Source organism: Talpa occidentalis, unplaced genomic scaffold (assembly GCF_014898055.3).
Source record: "Talpa occidentalis isolate TD23 unplaced genomic scaffold, MPIMG_talOcc4v2.1, whole genome shotgun sequence".
Classification (NCBI taxonomy): domain Eukaryota; kingdom Metazoa; phylum Chordata; class Mammalia; order Eulipotyphla; family Talpidae; genus Talpa; species Talpa occidentalis.
In genome coordinates this window covers 39,962,070-39,974,538 of record NW_026555331.1, presented here as the reverse complement: position 1 = coordinate 39,974,538, position 12,469 = coordinate 39,962,070, and the positions used below count along the sequence as shown (strand labels likewise).

Sequence of the window (12,469 nt, the reverse complement as noted above, 5' to 3'; positions counted from 1 at the left end):
CCTTTCCTTTTTTTTTTTTTTTTTTTTTTAACAGAATGTGGAACTAACAACTGCATGTGAAGCACCCATCCTGATTTACTGAGGACTACAAAATCAATCATTGTATACTGCAGAGTGGTGATTGATAGACCTGGGATTTAAAGTTTGGTCTAAGACATTATGTCAATTACTATCCCTTTAACATGTAAGATAGAATCTTGAAGCATGGGGTCTCTCCCATACCAATCACTTTAAAATAATGACTGGAATACTTTGTACTTTGTAGAATAACATAGGGGAATTTTTTTTTTTTCCCAATACCAAGTTTTTCTATCTAGATACATGGTAAATCTCTCCATTTATTTATCTTTTCAAGTCCCATCATTAATGCTGTACATGTTGTTGCTGTTCTTGTTTAAGGATCCTGCATTCAACCCATTAAGTTAAAAAGAATTTATGGAATGGTACTAGCATGTACTTTTCTAGGCCTTAGGAGTAGAAGAATGAACGAAATTCAAGAACATCCCTGATGCGGGTTAAACGTAAAGATGACATTGTTAGAAGTAAAAACATTGTTAATTTAATAAATATTAATTGAATGTGTCAAAGGGCCAGGTATTATTAGTTAAAGTTGATGCTATGACTTGCTTATTTATACCAAGGAAATTATACTCAAGTACATAGTCATATAATATTAAGCAAATAATTATAGCCTCCATTTTATTAAAAATATTATACATATAAGACCATCTTGAAAAAAATAAAATAAATAGGTTCTGGTAAGAAAGTTTAAAGACCTATCTTCATGTTTAAATAACATGACATAATTTAAAAAAAAATGATAACAACAATACTATTATCTGAAAGTTAAAAAAGGAATGGAAAGAATTAAGTCTCATTTTTGTTTTCAGAAATAGAAGGGATCAAAAGTGGCAGTCAAAAATGCCAAATATGGGGCCTCCCAGGTGATGCAAAGGGTTAAGTAGCAGCACTATGAAGCTATCTGCAGCCACTGCAGCATGAGTTCGATCCATGGCCAAGGGAGCTAACCCACAAGGCACAGCAGACCTCTCCTGTCTCCCCGGAAGCCCCCCTCAGCAGTGCGTTTCAGTAGATCTGCCTGTTCTGTTCCCCACTCTGTCTCTGGTGAATCCCCACACCTCCCACACTCTGGCCTGTACCCCAGTTCTTATATGCATAAATAAATAAATCTTAAAACAAATGCCAAATATGAAGAGAAAGGTGAGGAAAACGCTATTTTTGAAATTTCTAAGAAAATAACTACTTCTAAAGTATAATAAAAATCTCAAGGTAAGTTTTGTTTTATTAGTGTCAAATTAATATAAAAATGCTCTGAACCATGAATATTAGCACTTTCTATAAAAATCCCACATAAAAACACAGATCGTGAAAAATGTGGTACAGGAAAAAATATATTTTGACAATGAAAAGATTTGGATTATCAATGACATTAGAATAGTGAGATTTATATTGCTGTGGAATAATATTTAAAATTAGTTCACAATATATTTCATAAAACATTTGCATGACTGTATAGAATATCTCTTTATATTATATATTTATGTAAAATTAGATGTATTATCAAGAAAAATTATATTGTAAGCTCTAAAATGTGTGCTTTAAGCATATATGAAATGTCTTGTTTTATATTACTAAAACCATTTGACCCAGCAATTCCACTAAGTATCTACCTGAAGAGTATAAAAACACTAATGTGAAGAAACATTTGTACTCATGTTTATTGCAGCATTTCAGTCAAGTTATGGAAACATCCTAAGTGGCCAGGAACAGAGAAGTGATTAAGATGTGGTATACACACACAATGGGATACTACTCAGCTATTAAAAAAAAAAGTGGAGGGCCTCCCTGGTGGGGCAAGGGTTAAGACACAACCTATGAAGCTGCCCGCAGCACGAGTTCAATCCCCCACTGGCCAGGGAGGAGACCCACATGTGCCAGCAGACCTCTCCTGACTTGCCCGCTGCTCCCCGCAGCAGTGTATTTCAGTCAAATCTGCCTGTTCTGTTCTCCACTCTGTCTCTGGTGAATCCTGTCACCCACCCCAGCTCTTGTATGTATAAATAAATAAATCCTTGGGGAAAAAAAGTGGAGTTCTTGCCATTTGGATGATATGAACGGAACTGGAAGGGGATTGTGCTAAGTGATGTAAGTCAGAAGGAGAAAGACAAATATACAAAAACAAAAAACAGGACTGACAAAACTAAAACAAAAGAAACCCTAGAAATATGACTGCTGAATTGAGGAGAGTAGGGGAGGGAACAAAAGAGGAAGGGAAGCCAATGGCACAAGGAAAAGACTGTGGCTGCTTTGGTAGTGGAAGTGGTGTGAGCTTATTCCCCTAAATCATATATAGTGTTGTAAACCAATGGTAACACAATAAAAAATAGTTCTATGAATCCAAAAAATATACCCAAAATATATGCTTATAATGTTTAAAGTCATCCTAAATTAAAGTATCTACAAAAGAAATTAGAAACTCTGGTTACTGAGAATTTTCTCTACTGAATTCTTGTATGTTTGCACCAGTGATCTAAGGAGCCTGAAAATGACAGCAAAAGAATTTAAAAGTTTTAAGGAGTAAATCTTAATGCTTAATTGAATACAAATCTTTTAAAAGCAATTAATAATGGCGTTTTATCCATAATTCCAGTTGCTTCCTAAAATATCTCTCTAAAATATTTGAAAGACTGATTTTGTTCTGCAAGGGTATTTTAATTAATTTCTGAATTGCTTTTCCCCTGGGTCTTATGTGCAGCTAGCCTCAATTGCAACACACCATTAGTAATATCAGGAAACACTTCCTAGCAGTATAGGATTGAACTGTGATGTGGAGTAATTTTAGATTGCCCTGTGCTAATTTCTCTTTTTTTGTCTTTAATCATTTCATTAAGTAAGGTGATGTGAATGACAAAAAACCATTACATTTCTTTCCTTTATATCGTAAGAATTAGAGCCATTTTCTGTCAACTTTATTTTGCTAGAAATAAATTCAAATAGCAAGGGATTTTGAACTAACATATATGAGTAACTAATAATGCCAAATTTGACTTGTTACATAATAGTTAACATTTTCTGAGCTTATTTTACATACCTATGATGGAATTTACTAGCCATCATTCAGATGATGAAAGTAAAATCAGAAATATTTGACCAATATTTATTGCCCCCTATTTTTAGGGCACTGTGCAATCCAGCACTGAATAGAGGAGTAGCTATAGTTCTTGCCTGGTGCTGATGCAAAGGGGATCTGACTCCAAACCTACCTCTACTGTCTAAAGAGTTCAAGCATTATCTTATACTGGTATCAATAAGGACACACAACTATGGAATGAGTGACAGAATTAGGTGGAGTACTGGGAGAAAATTCCTATTACAGGAAACAAAAATCTTTAGGGGTCACAAAAATGGTACAAAGTATATAGTATACAATGAACTTTTCTGAACTTCTACCATTATTGTTCCCTTTCACATATCTAGCCCCATTAAACACCAAACAGTCTGAATTGGAAGAGAGATTGGAGACAGCCACCAACTGCTGAAGGCACAGCTGTAGATACCACAAAGAGAAGCAAAAATTTGGTACCTGACAAGGAAAGACCTACAAAGTCAGGAGTATTTGGCAAGTTTCAGGAGCAGCAGGCAGATGTATGGCTGGAATTGTGTGAATAAAAGTGAACAGAGAGAGCAGTGAGATCAGAGAAACAAGTAAAATAAGCTGATCATACAATCTTGTGAGCAACTGAAAAAACATTGCTTTTTTTACCTCTCCAGTTATATTGTGGTTGGTATAATTGACAAAATGTGTGTATGTTTAATATAACATGATGATTTGATGTAAGTATACACTGGAAATGATTACTACATTCAGGCTAATAAACATATACATCACCTCTTACATTTTGGTGTATGCAGTGAGAATACTTGAGTTCTACTCCCTTAGCAAATTTCAAGCATATGATACATTATCTAAGGGCAACATGTTGGATATTAGATCTCCATGATTTATTCATCTTATAACAGAAAGTTTTATCCTTAGACCAACATCTTCCCATTGGCTACAGTGCAGTCTCTGGTAAATACCACTACTCTCTTATTATGCATTCGACTTCTTTAGATTCTACATATGTGATCACGCAACTATTGCCTTCTTGTATCTGACTTATTTAACTCAGCATAATATTCTCCAGGTTCATCAATGTTGTCACAAATGACAAAATTTCCTTTTTTTTAAAGACTGAATAATATTCCATTTATAAAAATATTTATATTATTTCATTATATGCCATAGAATAACATTCATAATCATCTATCATCTATATATCACTTTTTCTTCATTTTGTTTTCATATCTTGGCTACAATGAATGATTTTGTTTTGAATATGGGAGTACAGATAATTCTTTGAGATAATGATTTTATTTCCTTTGGGTATATGCCCAGAAGTGGGATTGCCTGATAAAAACCTTGGACTTTTACTCTGAGTTAGACACTGAATACTTTTTTTCCGCAAAGCAGTGATATCATCTGATACATGGTTTTACAGGATCATCCTGTATTCAAAATTGACAAAACATTGGAGGGATATGACAAAGGGAGAAACAAAAAGAAACAATTCTGAGGATATTACAATGTGAAAGTAAGATGTGATGACACCTTGAACAATATTTGTATCATTGGAATAGAAGTGATTGAATTGTTACCGTATTTAGAAGGCAGAGTCAACAAACTTGACTTTATGTTAAGTTTGGTATCTGGTTCTCACTTCATTCACTTCTCTGAGAATATAGGCCTCTTAGAACTTTCAAAGCTGACCAATAGCAATAACTTGGTGATTTTTAACCTTCTTTTTTCCTCTTTATCTTGAACTACAATGTTTATTAGGAATTCACCAGCTGGACCCACGGCTGCTTCTATTACTTTATTACCTTCTGCTCAATCCAATATATCTCATATGTAAAAGAGCCATGCTCTTTTTGCCTTGTTGAGTTCAACTTAAAGGAATTTTTGATTGATAATTATATACTCCCCTTTCCTTGATAAAATGTAAGCATTTCAAGGAAAAACACATCTTTAACTTCTTTTAATTCTAAAAGTTCAGTGTCATAGATACAGAAAAGCTTCAATATGCACTTGGAAAATTGAACAAGCATTCTGTATGTGTGTATCATAAGTTGATAAAGCACTGTGAGAAAGGAGCACTTTCAGATTTCATGGATACTAGAGTTAAAAGAGTAACATGCACAAAGGAAGAAAATTTTAAAAATAAAATGAATGAAAGGGGCAAATCTTGGCCTAAATATGTGTAGATGTTTAGCATAGAATAAGCAATAAATTGACATTAAACACTAAGAGATAATTAAGGTAATTAATAGGAGACAAAAAGTTCAACTTTTGACCAACTGATTTGAGCTTAGTCACAAATCAGTATTATGGAAACATAATTGAGGGCAAAAATCCTATACCTGCAAAGTATCATTTTCAGTAAATATCTCTATTCTTCTTTCACCTACTCTTGTGTAAAATTTCTACTTTTATTAAAAAAAAACCACTCTCTTGCCACATGAAATTGGGCTATAGCCTATACTTAGAAGTATGTTCAGTTAATGAGAGATATTTTCAATTGATGCATAGCTAGTGTTACCAAGGGCAGAATAAGGAGAAATCTGTTTCTATGGAAATAATGGGAATTATGATTCCTCAGTAGAATTAAATAGGTAGTAATAAATGAAAATGATCACAAAACAGTTTTGTGATAAGTGAACAGATAATAATTTGAAAAAGAAAAGCAGCCAAATAATTTTTATGTTGGTCTGACCTGGGGAGGGGATATTGTGGTGAATAATAAAATGATTTCTTTACATAGAGCTGTGAGCCTGTTATATTGAAATGATATTTTGTTCTCCTGCATGAGAAAGTTAAGGCTTCCATGCAGTTTCATAATTTTGGGGGAATATACGACACCTAAAGCAAGGAAATGAAAATAAAACAAAATGCCAAGGAACTGGGGAAAAATAAAGCAATAACAAAAGCAATTTTGTTCTAAGTTTAGAGAAGATGATTTTTTAAGAATGTTCCCTGAAAATTCTCAGCTATATGTATCACGTGATGTTTCCATTGTGACTAAGCAAGACTATAGCAAGATCTGATTTTTCAAATGAACACTCTCAAAGTTCTTTTGATCTGCTGCATAAAAACACTGTTACATTATGATGAGAAGGAAAGCAGAATTATTTTTCAGTATACAGTATTTTGTGACATGTAAAAGAATGTGGTAATAACTAGTCTTCAGGACTATTCTCCTGAAGTTAGGAATAGGGAGAAAAACGTATCCGGCACCTGGAGTGATTTTCATGGGGGAAAAAAAAAAAGTTGCATTTGGCTATTAACAAGTCTTTATATCAAGAAGTTCCCCACTGGCAATGATGTAGGGTGTTTTGCTTCCCAATTCTAGGTTGATTTCTAGCAGTTTGGCATATATAAAATTACAATTTTCCCTACCCTCCCCAAAGGTTTCTGTTTCTTCTCCCTGTGAAAATGCTGCTCCTCCTGTACTCTAGGAGTAGTTTCTGCCAATTGGATGCAGAAACTGAATATAAAAATGACTAGAAAGAGATTGGGGGGCGCCTCCCTGGTGGTGCAAGGGGTTAAGCATCAGCACAGTGAAGCAGTCCGCAGTGACTGCAGCACAAGTTCGATCCCCAACCAGGGAGCTGACCCACATGGCGCAGCAGACCTCTCCTGTCTCTCCCGCTGTTCTCCTCAGCAGTGTATTTCAGTCAGTCTGCCTGTTCTGTTCCCCACTCTGTCTCTGGTGAACTGCCCCCCACACCTCTGGCCTACTCTCCAGTTCTTGAATGCATGAAGAAATAAATCTTTTTAAAAAGAGAGAGAGAGATTTGCGGTTGAACAAGACATGTGAAAGATGTTGACAAGTGAAGTTTGGATAAGCAAAGGCTCGCAAAAATTGCCAGATACTAAAACTAACAAAAGTTAACAGGTCTATTTTCTATCCCTCACTGCACCTATTTTCTGGTACACCAAATAATAATTTCATTAATGTACCTAGCAAATTCCTCTCTCAGAATTCAGCATAAGCTCTTTCTCAGTGAAATTTTCATGACGTATTGAGACACACTGCAGTATTTTCTCTTCATGTCCATTTTGTAGCTTTTACTCTTGTGTGTTAAAAGAACTTAGGTTCCTGCTTGTCTTCTCCTCTGGAGTATGAGCTCTTTAAAGACAGAGGTGCTGGGCCTCCCCGTTGGTGCAGCGGTTGAGCGCTGGGCTGCGAAGCTGCCTGTAGCCTCTGCAGCGCCAGTTCAATCCCGGGCCGCCAGCGAGGGTCCCACATGGCACGCAGACCTCTCCTGCTGCGCCTGCTGCTCCCCTCAGCAGTGTATTTCCTCAGTCTGCCTGTTCTGTTCCCCGCTTTGGCGCTGGTGAATTCTCTCACCCTCCCATGCTTCTGACTGTACCCACTGCTTGTATAAATAAATAAATAAATAAAAATCTTTAAAAAAAAAATCTTAAAAAAAAATAAAGACAGAGGTGCTACCCTCTACTCATACATACCTGATGCCTAGTAAACTATCCTGGGCTTATATAACATTATAGAGAAGAGAGGAGTATGAAAATTATGAAGGTACATGACTCAAAATCTACTAGGTAAGTGGACATTTAAAAGAATGAGGTAGAAGATGTCAGAAGATGTCTTCAACAGAAATCATTCTTAGAAAGTGAACAAAAGAATTTAAATTTAGAGTTTAGGAGCTCTGGCCTGTAGAGAGTTTTTTTTTTTTAAAGATTTATTTATTTATTTATACAAGCACTGGGTACAGTCAGAAGCGCGGGAGGGTGAGAGAATTCACCAGAGCCAGAGTGGGGAACAGAACAGAGAGAAGGACCGAAGTACACTGCTGAGGGGAGCAGCGGGCGGCAGGAGAGGTCTGCGTGCCATGTGGGACCCTTCTCCAGTGGCCGGGGAGCAGCCGGGGATCGAACCGGCGCTGCAGAGGCTGCGGGCAGCTTTCAACCCAGCGCTCAACCGCTGCGCCACCGGGGAGGCCCTATAGAGAGTTTTGATTAAAGGATCCAAGGTAACATAAGAGTTTAGAAAAGCAGGCTTTACTAATTCTTCTTATTTAAAAATACTTTGATATTGAAAACAGTAGCTATTTTATTTTACTTAAATTTGGCGTATATACTTTTTATTTAATCTATTCCTGATTCTAGGAATCAGTGATCACAGGATGTCATTTTATCAATGAATAGAATTCACTAATTCCCACAATGTGGAGAGCAAAAAGTTGATGAAAATTATCACTAGGTAGAAAATTATCATAGGTCTCAAATGAGATAAGTACTCTACTTAGATAAACAGGAAAAATAAAAGACTGTACCCTGAGTCAATTTCACATCAAATTGCATATTCCTAGATAGGTTGACATTTTCGGTGATATCCCTATGATAGTGAGACATAAAACTGGGATGTTGAAATTCAGGCAAAATGGTGAAACAAATCCTTCAGTTGTCATCTGGTATCTTGCAGAATAAGCAAATGATTATATTTTGTTTTTATTTCAATAGCTGCTGTGAGCTTAGCCACAATGAACATACAATGAGTAATAATATATTTATTATTTCATATATAGAGTTATATGTATATATGTATAGGTATACCTATACACACACACACACACACACACACACACATACATAAGTATTTTTCACTGCTTGAGTCTCAATTTATTAATCTAAGTCAAATGGAAGATAATAAAGCACTGAACAATATTTATGAAGTCAAAAATATATTCATGTGTTTGAATAAAAACATCGATTTTTCTTGGAAAGTATTATGCTCTTGTGTATATTATATCAAATCCAAATCTTATTTTCCAATATATAAATTGAGTACTTTGTCTAGAAAAAATATATAAGAAATCTATATTTTTAAAGTATAGCCTCTGGTAGATAGGAAATTCTATATAAGTAGGATGATATTTCATTATTTATTGATCAGTGTCTACCCAAAATGAGAGTACTTTTTTTTTTTTAAATGGATGGTACTGGTAAATATAGCTTTCATGATACTCTAATGCCATTAATTTTTAAGATCAGTTTACAGTATGAGAAAGAAAATCATTTCATTATTATACTATATTCACTTTTCAATACGATGCAGTTAGCATTGGTACACTATTAGTGTTATCATCTGAGAACCCATTAGGATCAAAAGGCACATTTAGCAAATGTAAAATTAATTTTAGCTTGTAACCTTTATAAAAATAATATAAATTAGTAGATATAAAAGCCTAATGAAAACAATATCTATATGTGAAATTGAAATATGATGGTCTCATAGAGATTTAACTCAAATGGCAACAGGTAGACCCCAAACTAAATGATCAATACTCGTCCTAAAAAACAATGTGTTAATTGTCAAATGAAACTGTAGGGATCTCATAAAGATATGCAAACCAAAGATAGAATAGCTGCAGTGCGCCTGGAAGTGGCTAAGCTCCCAAGCAAATCATCCCTATTAGTTCCCATTCATGATTTAAATTGTGCTTTTTTATCTGTTCATAACATGCAGCATTTTCTTACCCTCACATTTCTAGGCATTTTAGCTTATGCTGACATAAATGCATTCCCCAAATAGAATGTTACAGCAATCTTTGCTAGACGTTTAAGCCCATTCGTGCGTTTATTTTTTAAGATGCTTTTTTTGAACCTTCTAACTGTGAGAGGTCTGGGAAGGTAGTGTTAGAATGAATGAGAACTTGTTTTCTAAAGCGACAGTGTAGACACTTGATCTACCGTTAAAAAAAAAAAAAAAAATTCACAGCCTCCTACCTTGAAAACAAACATCTCACGGCGAAGAATAGCTAGAGTGTTAAAATTCCCATCACAGATGTTGGGTTTGGCTCCAGGATAGGAAGGTCTGCCAGTCGGTGGCCGGGGAGGTTTGGGCCTGTCGTTCTTCCTTGGGTCAGCCGGAGGAATGGAGCGGTGTGGGGGCACTGTCGGTAAAGGTCTCGTGGGTGGAGGAATCTTGTCAGGTGGACCTTTTGAAAATATGAGGACAGCACTTGGCTCACTTAAAATTGGACTAGTGCTGAGAAATATGCTACAGCAGACAACCACACAGCAGTAGAGGGCACAGATGAAGGGAACTAAAAGTTCTTTAGGATCATATATTTTTTGAAAAAAACAAACCATTTTACCTAACAAACCATTGCCAAGTCTATCAGAAACTGTCCTTATCCTGCTAAACTCTGGGTTCAAGTAACTAGGTTTTCTTTGTTAATTTTTAATGATATTTTTTATAAGTTTGACACAGCCCTTAGTGGAAAAGCTGTTTTCAAATCTTTTATGGAAGTAGGTGTATATAAATAATAATGAAAATGAGTATTAGAATTGTGCATGTAAACTCTAAAGTTAATCCTAGATTTTGACAGACAATGACTCTATGCAAATATTTCTAAAAGATAAACATAAACAAAATCTTAGTTTATTCTACCCTATGTCTGCAGCTATATTTTATAGGCTTTGCCTGACATTCACTATTTTCTTTTAATGAAAGGTTTTGACAAATTGCTAGTAGAGGGTTTCATTTGAATACTGAATCTAAAACACCTATTGATTAAAACACCACTAGTAAAATATTAATGTTAAAAAGTATTTCTAAATAGAGGTTTCTAAATCAAGCCAAAGTTTACACATGTAATTTGGTACAGATGTAAAGCATCATTTCTCAAGGGATTTATGTTTTAAAAAAAATGGGGACTGTTTGAGTTTACTATTTAGATAAGGAAAGAATATTCTTTTGCAGACCTTGAGTCCAGACTACCAATTCATGAGGTCGTGAGAAAGAGCTTTCTTTCAGTTAGCTACTGAGGAGGAATTTGTGATGACACACAGCTAGACATATGATAGCTCATTCAACCTATGAACTATTTAGTTTTCAGTCTGAGACATTTCTCTTTTCTCAGTGTCCCCAAAATAAAGAGCAGCATGACAGTTGACCTTTTTTGTCCCCCAAATCTATTTTAACCATGAAAGAATGCTTACCACAGAGATATTAAAATTGAAAAACTAATGAATACAAAACAAATTAGTGAACTTAAACTATGTTACTTAAAAATGGAAATGACATCTTCTGGATATGAGATATTAACATACAAATAGCACACGTTTGTTTTCATACTGTAAAATGAAAGCTTCATTTCATTAATTTAGTAAAGCATATTCTCTATATGTACATTATAAATGTCAAGTTCTTAATAATTATGTGTGAAATAAATGTCTCATAAAGGTCAATGGTTCTTTTGAAGGATTTAGGAATAAAGCAAACATATATATCAATATTCTCTCTCCCTTTTGTCTTAATTTTGCTTCTACTGAATACCATAAGTATAAAAGATTTTACTGAACTAGAAATTTATTTTAAATTAATGCTAGTAAACTTAGTAATTTGTTAACTCCCACTCCTGTATTTATTAACTTTCACTTTCAGTCAGTAATTATATGCTTTTGAGTTTATTTTTTTATATTCATAACATAGATTATTTTCTCCAACTTTGAAAGTGATTTGTCTAGAAACTATCTAACATGAAATATCATATAGAGTCAATCAGTCAGTTTGTTCCAAAGTCTCAATATCTTATATATAAAAGGTTTACATTTCCCACTATTTTTGTTGATTATAATTTATTACATATTGTATATGAATTTTAAATACTAAAGTTTATCAGATCTTCATTCTAAATAAACTTAATAAGAACACTTTATCAGTATATAGATTTTCCCATATTCTATATATTGAGATATCTGGGGTTGTTGCCAAGAAAACTTACTTGATAGAAGACTAACAGGCCAGATCCCCCCCCTGCAATATTTATTTCTCTTATATAGTTAGAATATTTCTAAAAGAAGAAAACACAGCAGAGATTCTGGACTTTATTATAGGGTTAACTAAACACAGACAGTGGTGACATACCATATATCTTCTGGATGCCCTGCAAATCATCATTAGGTAGTTTGAAGTTGTCAGTTTCCATGTACTGGTAAAATGGAGCCATGATGGCTGTAGGGTCGTTGGAATGCTCCAATCCCAGAGCATGTCCCAGCTCATGAACTGCTACGAGAAATAAATCATTTCCTGTGCAAATAAGAGGAAAGTATGTTATCATAATTAGTATTCAAGTACAGAATTAAAAAGGAAAATTTGGTGTTACATTTACCCAAGAAAAAGAGGATGCATTTTTATTTCAACTATCAGTATGAATTTTTTCACTAGATTTCCTACTGACAAAATCCAACATATTGTTTTAAAAGTGGGCAGTTAGTGGGGAGGTAGTGGTTATCAGGTTATAGATTTTAGTAACTGAAAGGAATGAACAAAGAATTAAAGCTGAAGTACAGTAGCTATACCAGAAATTGCTACTGCTG

The 12,469-nt window shown here is 34.6% G+C and overlaps 1 protein-coding gene across 2 annotated transcripts in view; it reads right to left on the bottom strand.

The window, feature by feature from the left end:
* MMP16 (matrix metallopeptidase 16) overlaps nt 1–12,469 on the bottom strand; it is a 245,100-nt gene that overhangs the window by 59,584 nt on the left and 173,047 nt on the right. For both annotated transcript variants that reach the window (XM_054692118.1, XM_054692119.1), the window contains 2 exons: nt 12,018–12,179; nt 9,872–10,083 (listed from right to left, as the gene is read on the bottom strand). In XM_054692118.1, coding sequence (XP_054548093.1) covers nt 9,872–10,083; nt 12,018–12,179 — 374 coding nt within the window. The remainder of the gene's footprint in view (nt 1–9,871; nt 10,084–12,017; nt 12,180–12,469) is intronic.